We start from the raw sequence: 16,293 nt of genomic DNA, 5'->3' as shown, positions 1-16,293 counted from the left end.
GAGGATAAGAAGCCTGTAGCAGTGGCCCATTCAGGAAAACAGCTTCAGGACAGAGAGCGGGGCGAGAGCGTGGAGAGTCATTCTAAAACGGCAGAGGGGAATTAATTGTCATGGGCCTGAAGTTTGAGTTTGGACTATAAATTCCAGCAACATGGAGATTCTTTTATTTATATTTCTGTCCTCGGTTCCTAGCACCATTCCTGCCTGCTTTAAAATAGGTGTTTTAAGGAGCCTAATGCCAACACCTCCTGTGTGATGTCGATGTCATTTATATTCTTGGACAGTCATTCTCCTCCTCTCTAAAATTAGGATACTACTATCTGTTCTGTTTTACTCATGAGGATGTTGTAAAGGTCAACAGGAAACGAAGACACTAATATATGTGAGTGCTTTGTAAACTGTGAAATGCTGAATACGCAAGATGCTACTTTACATCTTAGAGATCCCTTTCTTCCTATACCAGTCAGTTATCTGACTCATAAACTTACTAATTTAGGTTGCATACATTTCACAGTGGTTTTTACCTTCTGGTTAATTAACCTCCTGACTCTTTCATACACCTTGAACTCCAGTAGTCGAAAGCTCGATAGCTTTCTTCGAGAGTATATTGTGTCCAAGCTCAAGCATCCTTGTTAAAAGTTTTCCTTGTTTATTTTTAACACGTGTCCCTGCACCCTCTCACTTCTCTAAAGCTCTTTTTTGGGTAGATGTACTTTTTCTCCTATTTTCTCCAATCATCTTGGTCAGTATGCTTCTGAATTTCTTCAAGGATCAGATGTGAGCAGTCTTCCATCTTGCACACTTTCCTCTTAGGCACTTTTTGTTTTTCTTCCTTTTAATAATGCTGTGTTCATCTGTACTTCGTTAGGTAAAATGATCTGTGTGACACAGTAATAACTGTTCATGGAGCGCTTAGCAGTTCATAAACATCTTATTTAATCATCACAATTTTTCTCCATTCTACAGATAAGGAATCTGAAGTCAGATTCCAAGTAAATTTTTTTTAGAGCAGTTTTAAGTTCATAGCAAAATTGAGAAGAAAGTACAGAGATTTCCCATATATCCCCTTCCTCACACTTGCCTAGCCTCCCCCATTATCAATATCCCCCAGCAAGTCAGTACCTTTGTTACAATCGATGAACCTGCATTGACACATCATAAGCGCCCAAAGTCCATAGTTTAGAGTTCACTCTTGGTGTTGTACATTCCATGGATTTGGACAAATGTGTAATATATCCATCATTGTAGTATCATATAGAGTATGTTAACTGCCCTAAAAATTCTCTGTGCTCCACCTATCCATCCCTTTCTTTTTCCCCAGCTCCTGGCAACCACTGATCTTTTTACTGTCTCCCGTTTTGCCATTTTCAGAATGTCAAATAGTTGGAATCATAGAATGTAGGCTTTTCAGATTGGCCTCTTTCACTTAGTAATATGCATTTAAGATTCATCCATGTCTTTTCATGGCTTGATAGCTCATTTGGGGGTGTGTGTAACAAGATTCCGTTGTCTGGATGTACCATAGTTTATTTATCCATTCACCTAATTAAGGAGATCTTAGTTGCTTCCAAGTTTTGGCAATTAGGAATAAAGATGCTGTAAACAACAGGTTTTTGTGTGGACATAAGTCTCCAACTTCTTTGGGTAAATACCAAGGAGCATGATTTCTGAATCATATGGGAAGTGTATGTTTAGTTTTATAAGAAACTGACAAACTGTCTTCCAAAGTGGCTGTACCATTTTGCATTCCCTCCAGCAATGAATGAGAGTACCTGTTGCTCCACATCCTTGCCAGTATTTGGTGTTCCTGAGTTTGGCCATTCTAATAGGTGTGTAGTGTTATCTTGCTTTAATTTGCATTTTCCTGATGACATATGATGTCGTATCCTTATTTGCCATCTGTATGTCTTCTTTGATGAAGTGTCTGTTAAAGTCTTTAGCCCATTGTTTTATAGGGTTTTGTGTTTTCTTATTGTTTAGTTTTAAGACCTCTTTGTATATTTTGTTTAAGTCCTTTATCAGATGTGTCTTTTACAAATATTTTCTCACATTCTGTGGCTTGTCTTCTCATTCTATTGACATTGTCTTTTGCAAAGCAGAAGTTTTAAAATTTTAATAAAGTCCAGGCTATCAATTATTTCTTTCATGGATTATGCTTTTGGTGTTGTATCTAAAGAGTCATGGCCATACTCAGGGTCATCTAGGTTTTCCCCTGTGTTATCTTCTAGGAGTTTTAGAGTTTTGCATTTGCATTTAGGTCTGTGATCCATTTTGAGTTCATTTTTGTGAAGGGTGTCGAGCCTGTGTCTAGGTTTATTTATTTATTTTTTTTCATGTGGATGTCCACTTCTTCCAGTACTATTTGTTGAAAAGACTGTCTTTCTTCATTGTATTGCTTTTGCTTCTTTGTCAAAGACAAGTTGACCGTATTTATGTGCGTCTACTTCTGGGCTCTCTATTCTGTTCCATTGATGTTTGTCTACTCTTTCATCAGTACCACACCATCTTGATTACTGTAGGTTTATAGTAAGTCTTGAAATCAGATAGTGTCAGTTCTCCAAATTCGTTTCTTTCCTTCAATGTTGTGTTAGCTATTCTAGGTATTTTGCGTTTTCATATAAACTTTAGAATCACAAAATAACTTGCTGGGATTTTGACTGGGATTGTACTGAATCTATAGATCAAATTGGGAAGGACTGACATCTTGACAATTCTATGTTGAGTCCTCTAATGCGTGAACAGAATAGTTTTTCTTTGGTTTCTTTCATTATAGTTTTGTGCTTTTCCTCATATAGATCTACATATTTTGTTAGATTTATACCTAAGTATTTCATTTTTAGGGGGTGCTAATGTAAATGGTATTATGATTTTAATTTCAGATTCCACTTATTCATTGCTGGTTTACTGGAAAGCAACTATTATATATTAACCTGTGTCCTGCAACCTTGCTATACTTGTTTATTATATTCTAGGAGCTTTTTTAAAAAATTCTTTTGCATTTTCTACATAGACATATGCCAACAAAAACAGTTTTATTTATTTCTTCCCTATGTGTGTATACCTTTTATTTCCTTTTCTTGTCTTATGTTAGCTAGGACCCAAGTAACATTCCAAATGACACAGAGCTGTTAAGTAGCAGAGCCATTACTTAATCTCACACCCATTTTGTGCCAAAGCCCATACCCTTTAATCATTAAGCTAGCTTGCATTCAGTGCCCCTTTCTTTAATTCTCACCTCTCTTTATTTGCAGCCTCTTAAAATAATATTTTATTGTTTTTATTTATATTACATTAACTTCTCTTTTATGGGCATAGATTTTATGTTCCTTTGCATACAACTTTCAGCTTTTGTTTGTTTACTTATACTTCCTTTTGCCATCTTTGTTATGTTCTTTGAAGTGTTTCTACTTTCCTTTTTGACTCTTTTTTTTTTTACCAGAGTTCTTGCTCTGCAAAATTCTTTCAGCATGGGATGTAGAATTTGAAATTTAACTTTCACCTGCAGTGGTTGCTCACTTTTACCTTCTTATCAATAAAATATATAGACAATAAACCACAAAACCATTGTTATTAATCATGACTCACCTCGCCTCCTCCAATGCACAGTGAGGTCGGACAGTGCTCATGCCATTAACTTAACAAAAGAAGTTGCACTTAGTGGGACAATACACCCTCTTTTTAATGCAGACCAAACCGGCCAGGCAGCTTGCTTCTCCAGCTTTACCTTGTTCAATGATGATAACTCCTGAGTCATCACAGTTTCACTTTTCCCTCTCCTGAGGTTCTCACCCCATGGCTTTAATATTTTGTTTTCTGAGTATTGAAATAATATATAATAAGTGCAAAAAAAAAAAAATCCAGGACACCCATAAAAGATAAAAGAAAAAACCCAAGGATTATCCACAGTATTATCTCCTAGGGAGAACCATGATTCGCATTTTTGTATATTTTCCAAGTATGTTTGTGCTTTAAGCCATCATGAAATTATATTAATAATTTTTACAAAAAGGTGCCCACTAGACATGTTTTATATATATATATATAAACCTCAATGCTATGTTTTGGACATCTTTACATGTGGAAAAATAAAATATTCATCATCTCCACTACTCTGCATAGTATTTCACTGCAGGTGTAAGCCATATTTATATGATCTGTGTACTATGCAGGAGAGCTAAGTTCTTTTTTTTTGCGGTACGCGGGCCTCTCACTGCTGTGGCCTCTCCCATTGCGGAGCACAGGCTCCGGACGCGCAGGCTCAGTGGCCATGGCTCACAGGCCCAGCCGCTCCGCGGCATATGGGATCTTCCCAGACCGGGGCACGAACCCGTGTCCCCTCATCGGCAGGCGGACTCTCAACCACTGCACCACCAGGGAAGCCCCTCGTCTTCTTCTTTTGATTTCTCTTCCTTTTCCTCCCAACTCATGCCATTCCTCCTTCTCCTTGTGTCCCTTTTTGGTCTTCTTCCTCCTTGCTTAAACTCAGACTGCTCTGCAATACGCATACCTGCTTCTTCCCCTCCATACTTGTGTTGGGATTCTACTCAGTGTCCTCTCTCCTCTCATAACTTTGTTCCATGCTGTTCTTTCTCCCCCTATTCTGATTAGTCTGCAGTTTGCTTTGACTTTCATTTTCATTAATTATTAAGGTGAGCAATGTTAAGAGCCTTGCTGATGATGACACAGTAATTCTTGTCAGAGCCGAGCGAGAACTTGGTTCTCCTGGACCATCTAGTGATGGTCTTTTCACTAGATTGAGTTGCTTTATCCTGGCTGAGGTTAGAAAGAGCCTCACATTTAGTGTACAAGTCAAGCAAGGAAGAAAGCAAGCAAGCAACAACAGCAAAGAAAAATAAAAAATAAAGGGAAAGAGAAGAATAGTCCCTAATTTAACTAAAGAGACTTGACTTAATTGTCTCTCTGCACAGTGACTTTGTTCCAGCTGAATTAAAAGAGAACTGTTTGTGAATGTTTGCCTTCTTTCATTTGTTCTAAGACTATTAAAAATGTATAACTGTTAACCTACCCAACACTGTCATTTGAGACCTAAGATTATAAGGCTAAAAGGAAGCATAATAAATAGAGTCAGTAATATCTGTACTCAGAGGTAAGAGAACCATGCCTGATATATTAATTTAATTTCTTTTTCCGAATTAAAGGAGTTTGTATACAGACTCTGTACAAAATATCAGGCAGTCAAGACTTGGTCTTATAATCTTTCCCCTAAATCGTCACAAGTAAATAAGGAAATTATAAATATGTGATTAGGTAAACCAAGTTGGAAGAGGAAAACAAGTGGTCTTATTAAATGTATCTTGGCAGTAGGTTTTTGCAAAGCCAAGGTCACTTCCTCTGTGGCTTTTTCTCATGCCTGCCTTTGTTTCTCTGTTGGCAGTAATTGCTTCCTGATCCGGAGCATTTCTTATCCAAGCTACCCATTTGACATGAACTAAGTCACTGTTGTTTATTATGTTGTGCATTTAAGATATATCAATTAATTAAATTAATTAAACAAAGAGACAATTAAGCTGAGGTGGCTGTAATGTCATATACAAGCAATCCAAAATCTAAGCCTGTAAATGTCTCAATGTTACAAAATCAAAACCTAAGGACAATCCATTGCAAACAGCCATCTAGGCTTTAAGCCGTAGCCAGCCAATAATTTTCTTGCTTTGCTTCCGTCTTTTCTCAGTAAAAGTGTCTCCCTGCGCTTCCTGTCCATGGAATGCTCCTAACCACTTCTGGTTTGACACTGCCAGATTGGAATCCATTCTTGTTCAAATAAGATCTTAAACTTTTTCATTTGCCTCGGTTTATGTTTTTAACACTATACAGTAAAAAGACCACATTTGAAAACCAGATGGAATTCTTTTTATGCGGATGAGAGTTGCCTTTTAAAGTAAAAGGAGGTTAAATACTTATTCCAACATTGCTTCCAGTGTTTTTGAGAGAAAGGGGGTATTCTCCTTGCAAATTGCCTTCAGACTTTACCACGAACAGGAGGTGTTCCCTACCCCCCACCGTAAGTTTGGAGTAGTAGAACAGTTACTAGAAAAAGCACACTTCTTTCTTTTGTATCCCTAGGAAGTTCACCAGCCTTTCTGTGCTTTAGTGTCCTCAACCATAAAATGGTGGATAATAGCAGTACTTAACTCATAGAATGGCTCTAAAGGAATTAAATATCTAAACTGCTTAGTACGGTGCCTGGCACATAATAAACACCATATGCCTCTGCTATTACTGTTTCTACCGCTACTAACAGCTAGCAAACTACTACTGACAATCCTCCCTCCTTTCATATTAATTTAAGAATTTATTGGCTCCAGGGCTTCCCTGGTGGCGCAGTCGTTGGGAGTCCGCCTGCTGATGCGGGAGACACGGGTTCGTGCCCTGGTCCAGGAAGATCCCACATGCCGCGGAGCGGCTGGGCCCGTGAGCCATGGCTGCTGAGCCTGCGCTTCCGGAGCCTGTGCTCCGCAACGGGAGAGGCCACAACAGTGAGAGGCCCGCGTAACACAAAAAAAAAAAAAAAAAAAAAAAAAAGGATTTATTGGCTCCAAATGACTTTTGGCTGTGTCTACAAACAAAAACATCCCTCAAAGCTGAAGATTTGCCACTAATGAAACAGTGAAAAGATGTGTGGCAGGATCTACCTTCAATTCTGAAAGGAGGTCCCCAAACAGTTTTGAGCAATGAAGTGACGTCAGAGTACACGCACAACCACACAGATGATTGCTCTGAAGGAAGCCCTTTTCAGCTGATACATGTTGCACATTTTTAAAAGAGTCAGTTGTATACTTTACATCTTGTTTCTCCAAGGTAAATACGCTTCTTGAAGATAGAAGCTGTATTTTCCACTTCTGTGCACTTTGCATAGCATACTGTTGTACAAATTGCAGGTGTTCAATAAATATGTTGATTAGCTGCTGAGGTAGAGTTGCAGGAAGGAGAATTAGGAATAAAATGTTCTCCAGTTAATTGCAAATTGCTTCCCTGCTTAAAATGGATTTGCCTTTTATTATCTTTTTCCACAGTTTCTGGAAGATGTTACAGTTGGCATTTGTCATTTGATTTTATATAATTTTGTAAATTTGATTGAAATTTGAATTCTTGCAAAGGGTCTGTTGTAAGGTTTTCTATTTTTATTATTGTTTCAAAGTGGAAAGAAGTGTTGTATAAAAGCAAGCCTGTTCCAATCACACTTCATGGAATTCGTTAAGAGAATCATTGAAATTTAGAGCTTGTAGGGACCACGTTGTTACAGCCTAAACACGCAGCACACTACCTGAATACCATGGAAACTTAATAAGTCATTGAAAAATAAATGAGCCATTGAGTACACTCTCTTCACTTCACAATTGAAGAAACTGAGGCCCAGATTCCTTGCCCGCAGTCACACAGTGGCATAAGATAGATTAAAATAAATGTTCCTTGATATCATCATGCTTTAAATATGGATCTCACATTTAAATTGTAACATGGAAGAGACTTTAAATTTAGTCTTTGACAAACTTCTTTTACTTTAAAGAATGTGAATAAATCAAATTCTTGGTTAGTATCAGTTACACTTTAGGAAGGCAGTCGTAAGAATTTGTTCATACAAGTCGAAAGGATTGTTTGAAGGTGAAACCAAAGCGAAATGTTTTTCAAGTGGTTTGTTCAAGGCCTGTCAATCTCTTCCTTTCCTTTCTCCCTCCCATAAGTGTTTTTCTCTGCTTTTATATGATTAGGGGTTCCTATCTACTATGAAAGACTTTCTGGTGGAGACATTTGTCTCTCTCAACATGTAACACATCCACTTCTGTGCATTGCTTAGACTTTCAAGAAATATTGGTGGTATCCTGTTGACTGATTTTCTGTTATTTTGCAGGATGGAAAAAAAGAGTCAGGCTCATGTACCTGTATGAAGGGGCCGAAGCTCTCAGAAATAGGGACCATTGCCTGGATGATAACGCTCAGTGATGCCCTCCACAATTTCATCGATGGCCTGGCCATCGGGGCCTCCTGCACCTTGTCTCTTCTGCAGGGACTCAGCACTTCGATCGCCATCCTGTGCGAGGAGTTCCCTCATGAATTAGGTAAGGGACTCTGCTCTTGTTCTCCAAGTCAGGTGCTTCTTGGTTTCAGGGGAGGGAGACGTTTCAGGTGACACACTCTTAAAAATCCTGCTGATGTCTCAAAAAGATGGAGCCCTTTTTTAGACAATGATGATTTTCCTTTATTTCATCCCCAAATAGGAAGGTAACCCTACTCACTTGATGTGTTCTTCTTCTTTTAGGGGACTTTGTGATCCTACTCAATGCAGGAATGAGTACTCGACAAGCCTTGTTATTCAATTTCCTTTCTGCCTGTTCCTGCTATGTTGGGCTAGCTTTTGGCATCTTGGTGGGCAATAATTTTGCTCCAAATATTATATTTGCCCTTGCTGGAGGCATGTTCCTCTATATTTCTCTGGCGGATATGGTAAGAAATTTTAAGATTTTTATCTTGTTTTAATTTAAATTTGGAATGACACATCTGGGTTATGAATTGACTAAGGGTGACCTTTTGCTTTCCACAGTGTGGAAGGCCTTTCTGTTGTAGTTTAAAATATTCCTGGTCCAACAGATAACTCTTTTTCAGTAGTTTGTACTAATAGTGATTTGAAAGTGATTCTCCTTGATTGTTTGATCTAGGATCTCATTGACAGAGGATGAAATGACTTATTTTTGCTGAAGGAGAGATATCTTCCCAGGTGTTTTGCCTTGTGGGTAAAGCTTGTATTCTATACTATGTCTCCATAGGACTTTCCTCTCTTCTTTTGTTAGGATGTCACATTCAGAAGGGAATAACTTGTTAAAGTAAATAGCATTTTGTTATTTCAAAGTTCTGAACAGTGAGAGCCTTTTGAGTTAAACTAAAACTGGTAAATTAAAATTGAACGGTATTTACTTGGGACGGTATATATTTGTATCTATGTTTATGTCTGTGCTGTGTCTGTCTTTATGTCTGTGTGTGTGTAAGAGAGAGAATACCAACGGTCCTGTGCATTTTCAAATAAATCATGGACAGCTTTCTAGAAAATGAAAATGTGCTAAGTGGATGCAACTCAAGGAATGTTTCTTTTGCATTTGGAACTGAGGATGTATTACATACATAATTTAATTTCCTTCATCTGCGTTCCTAGTTCCAAATGATAACTGTCTAGCTCTGTTCATTGTTCTGTGCAAGCCCTTATAAGTGCAAGGATTTCATCTCTTAGAACCATCACTGCATTTATGTTTTTCTTCACAGAATTAATGCCTCATAGCATATTTTATGCTAGGTCATCACTTCTCCTTTCTGTAATGTAAGAACAGAATCTATTAGAGTTATTCAATTTAAAGAAATAATACTAATAAGTGATGCTGTATATACTTACTTGCTTTTTTCAGAAAGCATACTTGCTTCTTTCAGAATGGTTTCATAAATGGCATCCATTTTATCCCAGTAAGGTTTCTCAAATCAGGCAGGTGGATTGACAGTGGATTCTGGAGACCTCTTGGATGCTTTGGTACAATGCACCGCTGTGTGCATTGTATGTATAGCAAATCAATGTGTGTATAGCAGATCACTTTGAAATATGTTTTGAAATGATGGCATTTACAGATCTCCTCATGAAGCCTTCTCAGTAGAAGTTATATGCTGAGAAAGGATAGCTTTTAAGTACAGAACTTGGGGTTTTAATTGCTTTCACTGCAGTAAGATTGTTTTAGTCTTCATTTCAAGATCAAAGCACAGTTTATTTAAAAACCTTATGATTTTGTGAGGGACAGAACAAGCAAAAGGAAACAAATTGAAGAGAACAGGAATTAAATATATAGTGATTTCTAAAAATGTATTTAATCAGCTACTATTGATTGATATTTTTGTATCAGGCTTGGAAATTGTGGACCCTGGAGGGAGCAAAAAAGGCACAGTCCCCGTGTTCCTGGGGCTTCTGTCTACAAAGAGGGGAACCTGAAATTCAACAAACAAACAAAATCACACACACGATTACATAATTACAAATAAAAAACTGTGAAATGAAAGGAAAAACAATATATATGATGAAAGATGATAATAAGAGAACCTAAATTAGGGAGAGCCTAAGAGAAGCCTTCCGAGGAAAGTAAGATTTAAGCTGAAACTTCAGAGATTTAGCTCATTGAACATTTTGAGGGAAAAGGGTTCAGATAGAGGTTTCGGTGGGTGTGAAGATGTTGAGGATGGAAAGAGGCTGGATGCATTTGAGGTCCAAAAAGAATGGTGTGGACGGAGCAGAGAGAGCAAAGAAGAGAGCTGGGGGTGGGGGGGGGGGAGAGAGAGAGAGAGAGAGAGAGAGAGACATAAAATGAGGTACATCCCATCCCACTGTATTGACTCACTTGGGGAACACTATTTTCGTACTTTTCTTGTTGATGTCTAGTAGGGCTGGATATCACTGTTATGCTCTCTATACTAAAACATCTAAACAACTCAGAGAAATGCTCGTCCCCTCCCACCTCCACAGGAATCTATCAGTGACAGTTTTATGTTCTCCCACAAGATGGCAACAGTTATCTAACAATATATCTTTCCTCTAGTTTCCAGAGATGAATGATATGCTGAGAGAAAAGGTAACTGGAAGAAAAACCGATTTCACCTTCTTCATGATTCAGAATGCTGGGGTGTTAACTGGATTCACAGCCATTCTGCTCATTACTTTGTATGCAGGAGAAATTGAATTGGAGTAATAGGAAGTGAAAGATGGTGTTGTTAACGGAGGCATTTAATAAATAAAACAGCTCCTATTTAGTTAAAAGATAATTTTGTTTTCAGCTGTAGGTCAAGAAAGCTGATTGTTGGTTTTCTGATCTGTGAAATAAGCCATTATTTGTTGTTAAAAATCCTTCAAAAAGCTTTTCAGTTCCAGCTTGAGAAGCCTGATACATGAAGTATTTGTTAAATACTCACTTTTTTTTATGTTTCATGCACACTAAAAATCATCACAGAGCAAGAAACGCCACATTCTATAATCATTTTGACACCAAGACTTGGAGAAAAATACAGACTAGGCCGTACAAGCCTTTGAACCTCTATGGTTGTATCAAATGTTCAAGTAGTTTCAGAGTGGTTTTCTTTGAATTAATTTGTCTTAGTGCTTTCACAAGCAAGTACACAGATACAAATGATTCCAAGGCCTTAGTGAACCCAGGAGAGAAAGATTGCTCATAGCTTTTGTTTTGTTTTATATTTCAGTTAGGGACTTCTAGGATTGTTTTGGAAACCATCCTGAAATAATATGAATTTTGAAATCAGTAAAGTTTTGTTAGCCCTACTAAGTCCAGACTCAGTGTAAACTCCACCAGATTCCGTAAAAAGCCAGAATTGCTTTCTTATGACTTACGTTATGGTTGTACCATGGCAAACGGCAGAAGAGTATGTAAAGCTGGTGACGACAATGTTTCAGTATCCAATGTGTTTGCTTGTGAAGGTGAAGAAAATGTTCGTTTACAGAAAGAAATTGAATGTAATTTTAAGCAATTTACTTTTAAAGATGAACACAACTATTTAGCAGAGGATATTTTAAGTAAATGCGAAATAACAGCTGGATGGCTGTATGCCAAAGACTGATTGGCTAGGAAATCTATGTTCCTTATGGGTGATTGAGAGACATTCAGAAAATGCTTCTTTTGTGTTCAGCCTACATTTTTCCTATATTGTATACCTTGCAAAATAATTCCACACACCATGGTTATTTTTCTACCCTTTATAAAAGATAGAGCCTGTTTATTCATTTAGCAGATACAAAAAGTTGGTCTATAATTGAACCTCCTAACCCCAATTCACACTCCCAAGTCGTTTAAGGAAAGATGATTTGACAGTGAGGAAAATGATTGAAAGAAGCCAACAATGATCTCAGGAATTATATTTTTCTACAAACCATAAAATGATGTCACATAGCAATAATGCAGATGGGATGAATATTTAACATGTATGTTAATGTACATTTCACTCTATGACTGACAATTAAAGAATATTGTTTGACCAAATCGTAAACACCGTTGAATCCATGTATTGTGTCATTCATTATTCATTTTGATATGTATTTTTTGTGTGACTTCCATGTACTTGGTATTATGAGGGAGAGAAATAGCTATGTTTATTTCAAAGATATTCAGCAGATAAATACTGTAAATATTAATCATTAAAATCAGTAAACATAGAATCTATTTTTATCATTTCACCTGCTTACATTCAATTTTTTTTTTTTTTTTTGCGGTACGCGGGCCTCTCACTGTTGTGGCCTCTCCCGTTGTGGAGCACAGGCTCCGGATGCGCAGGCTCAGCGGCCATGGCTCACGGGCCCAGCTGCTCCGCGGCATGTGGGATCTTCCCCGACTGGGGCACGAACCCATGTCCCCTGCATCTGCAGGCAGACTCTCAACCACTGCGCCACCAGGGAAGCCCTACATTCAATCTTAAGAAATAATCTTTACCTCTTTAAAGCACAGCTTGTATGTCTGGGTTAAGAAGCTATTTGCGACATGATATTAAAACAAGATAGTTTGGGCTTCCCTGGTGGCGCAGTGATTGAGAGTCTGCCTGCCGATGCAGGGGATACGGGTTCGTGCCCTGGTCCGGGAAGATCCCACGTGCCGCGGAGCGGCTGGGCCCGTGAGCCATGGCCGCTGAGCCTGCGCGTCCGGAGCCTGTGCTCCGCAAGGGGAGAGACCACAGCAGTGAGAGGCCCACATACCGCAAAAAAAAAACAAGAAAAAACAAGATAGTTTAACAAACTCTCATTTGGTGTAGATCAGCATATATGTGGAAACTCTCATTTGGTGTAGATCAGCATATATGTGGACTGTCTGGGTGCTTCATGTTACTCTCTCCATGTGTTGATCTTTTGGCCATTTTCCTCAACTCTGAGGAGAACAGAGGCAATAGGGTATGAAGACCAAAAAAGCAAAACAGAAAATTGCTACTTACTAGAGGCTATGGTTCCAGGTAGAAGGTAGGATATGGGAAGCCATGCTTAAATTTAAATTATCCTAGATAACAAAGTGTAAACCTATCAGTCAACATACCTTATCCTGAGACATTCATTATACCAGTTGAATATTCTATAATTTCAGGCTTTAAAGATGCTAGTATGGCAAACCAAAAATGATTTCAATGCGTTTTATGGGTGTGTATACTTTTATTTTTGCATTATTGAACTTTATAACAATGATTACTAATTTGGCATTTTTTGAGTACTGAATCAGACCCTGTCTTAGTCTGTTTAGGCTGCTATAACAAAATACCACAGACTGAATAGGTTATAAACAACTGAAATATATTTCTTACAGTTCTGGAGGCTGGAAGTCCAAGCTCAAGGCACAGGCGGGTTTTGTGTCTGGTTTGTAGATGGCGCCTTCTTGCTGTGTCCTCAGGTGGTGGAAGGGTAAGGGATCTCTCTGGAGCCTCTGTTATAAGAGCACTAATCCCGTTCATGAGGGCACCACCCTTTTGATGTAAGTATTTCCCAAAGCCCTTACCTCCTAATATCATCTTTTGGGGGTTAGGATTTCAACATATGAGTTTTGGGAGGATGTAAACATTCAGACCATAGGAGACCTCTATTACCATACTCATGTGGAGTAACAACCAACCCGAAGAATCTGAAGACCCCAGGCTCACAGCGACAGGTTATTCTCATGCCCACGGGTCTGATGAGCAGATCCAGCCTGGGCTCTGCTGGGTCGCTCCACTTCAGGCTGCGGGTCATGTCGGTTGGGTCAGTGTAGTAAGAGGTGCTGCAGTCAAGTGGCAAATAGACATGCAATTCTAACGCAGGAGGAGAGTGAAGAGTGCAAATGGGTTCAGTCTACCCGATGTAGATTTATTATTTCATTTTCCTTAGAAAATATCTAATACAAATTCAGCAAAGTTTCTAGAACTACTTTCATGTTTGAAATTAGTATTTAGTACCAACTCCTTTTTATGAGAATATTATTTTCTTTCCCTTACCAATGTAAGTTATTGTGTGCAGATGTATGGATGTCACACTGGTTTGCTCTAAGTCAGAATAATCTGTGTTTCTTCAGTTTGCAAGTCTGACCCTGAGAGGTTCACTTCTATAGCAGTTGCTTAGCAGTGCCAATGTGAGAGTCCAGTTGTATAACAGCCCCTGAATAGCATTTCATAATGACCTCTAGATGTTTAGTATTTCCAACCTACCAACCCAACATCTAAGAGGGTTTCTTTAACTAGGAGCTTAAATTTTTGAAAAATGAATTAATTGTGAAGAACCAAAGAGCGCTCTGATTTACCAGGTAATTAGTGTAGGTGTATTAACAGAACTAATTATTGATGGTCTGTGCCAGGGGAACTTTAACTACCAATCTGTCCTCCATGCTCTGATTGGCATTGTCTTCACTTTGGTTCTTAACAGTAGGCTACCGTGATTTCCAGACTCCCTGTTTTCTTTAAGGTCCATCACAGTACAAGAGGTTGACAATACAAGAGGTTCTAACTCTGTGATAAATAATTCCTTAGCACTGATGTTGCTACATCTGCTTTCTCACTGACACTCTGCCTTCCCCCAACTGTGGGTTGAAATACCTGTGTAAGATTGCATTGCCCTTAACTTCCTTTCTGTGCTGAGTGCTCACAGAGCCTTCTCGCATGGTCATTTAACTCCTTATACTGGAGGCTCCCAATCGGGGACTTTACTAGTAAAATTTCAGGTAAGCTAAGGCAGCAGGATAAACTGAAAACTCCAAATTCCTGTTCCATTAATTCTGAGACATTGTTGAGGAGCTTATAGCTGTGTGAAAAGGAAAATCGTCTGTTGGAATCTGGTAAGGCCAAGAAAATGCCAGCATCATTGCATTTAGGATTCGCTAGCATAGAATAACAGGCGTGTAAACATGTTAGGTTCACTTTCCTTCCTATAAAAGGAGTGTGGAAGAAGCAGTGCAGGGCTGCCATTGCGGGTCCTTGGTCATTGGGAATCCTGGCTCCTTTGACATGTAATCTTTGGCTTCTGACTTTAAGACTACTTTATATGCTAAAATGTTTGCTAGAGAGATCCCACCTAAATTCCACATAGCAGGAAGGAGGAAGGGGTAGAAAGGCAAAAACTTCACACCTAGCTCTTCATCCCCCTTAAAGGAGCTTTCTCAGAAGTAATATACAGCAATCTCCACTTATAGTCACGTATCAGATTTAGTCGCAGGCCACACCAACTTGCAGGGGAAGCTGGGAAATGATGCTTTTAGCTGGATATACTACCACCAGTAAAGTCAGGGTTCTGTTTCCAAGAAGAAGCGAAGAATGGATATTGGGTAGCAGAGTGACTGTGTCAGGTAAAGACAGGCTTGCATCTGGTTCACTTGGGGAACTTACCATTCTAGGTGGTTCTGACACAGCCAGCTCAGGGAACTGCTTCTTTCAGGGATTCTCATGACTTCTTTCAGATTAATTCCTTGACACTTTGACCATTTTAATTATACTGGGCCACACTGACCAATCTTACCTTACAAACAGTATTGTTCATACACACTTGTACTTTCTAGTTTCTCTGTCGCAGCCTGTTTGAGTATTATTTATTTACCTTGAAGACATCTTGTGTTTTTCACAGGACAGTCTACCTTCTAAGGAAACAAACAAACAGAAAACCAGAAACCCCAAAACAAAAAAGAAACCTCTTTTTTTCTATGGACGTTCATCTTTCTATTTGAAACTCTTCTGATTATGGGGTTCAAACCCAGAACTATAAAGCTAAGTACTGTCAGTAGAAATTGGCAAAAACAAATTTAAAAAGTCATTTGTTTTTTTCCTCTCTCGTTATGGGTCATTACAGCTATGTAGCATAAGCTAAGTTGGATCAGCAATGTTATCTGATTTTTGTAGATAATTAAATGAGCTACTGGTGGCACCAAATCTTACATCGCTTAGTTTGGATATATACAGCAAGAATATTTTTCATGGGTAGGGCTTGCATGTTTTAAACTTTATATAATGGTTTAATTCCTGTTGCAGCGGTTGTGCATGGGAGCCCAACAACTGTATACACCTATCTGTGGGAAAACCCCAATAGGGCAACACGTGGATAATTATGACCATGCTTGTGGTCACCAAAGGGATGTTTGATCAGGGGTCATGGGAGAGAAAAATAAAGATGAAATATTTTGAATTACAGGGGCAGGTCTTATAGGAAGAATTCAAATCAGAACTATTTCCCTCCCTCACAAAGCTGAGGAAGTTTACAAAACCTGTCTCCTTCTGGATTTTGTGGTAACTCCATCAGAAGGCCCTGCAGAC

General features: G+C 38.7%; 1 protein-coding gene across 2 annotated transcripts in view; it reads left to right on the top strand.

Annotated features, from left to right (window-relative positions):
* Positions 1–15,894, top strand: part of SLC39A8 (solute carrier family 39 member 8) — a 78,848-nt gene extending 62,954 nt beyond the window's left edge. The window contains exons 6-9 of one of the 2 annotated variants that reach the window (XM_065877853.1): positions 7,871–8,078; positions 8,279–8,463; positions 10,584–10,616; positions 15,883–15,894. In XM_065877853.1, the coding sequence (XP_065733925.1) occupies positions 7,871–8,078; positions 8,279–8,463; positions 10,584–10,616; positions 15,883–15,894 (438 nt within the window). Of the gene's footprint in view, positions 1–7,870; positions 8,079–8,278; positions 8,464–10,583; positions 10,734–15,882 lie in introns of those variants that run through there. The other variant, XM_065877852.1, reaches the window with a different exon arrangement.
* Positions 15,895–16,293: the final 399 nt, after the last annotated feature.

This window comes from Phocoena phocoena, chromosome 5, assembly GCF_963924675.1.
Source record: "Phocoena phocoena chromosome 5, mPhoPho1.1, whole genome shotgun sequence".
Classification (NCBI taxonomy): Eukaryota; Metazoa; Chordata; class Mammalia; order Artiodactyla; family Phocoenidae; genus Phocoena; species Phocoena phocoena.
This window is presented reverse-complemented; position numbering and strand designations above follow the sequence as displayed.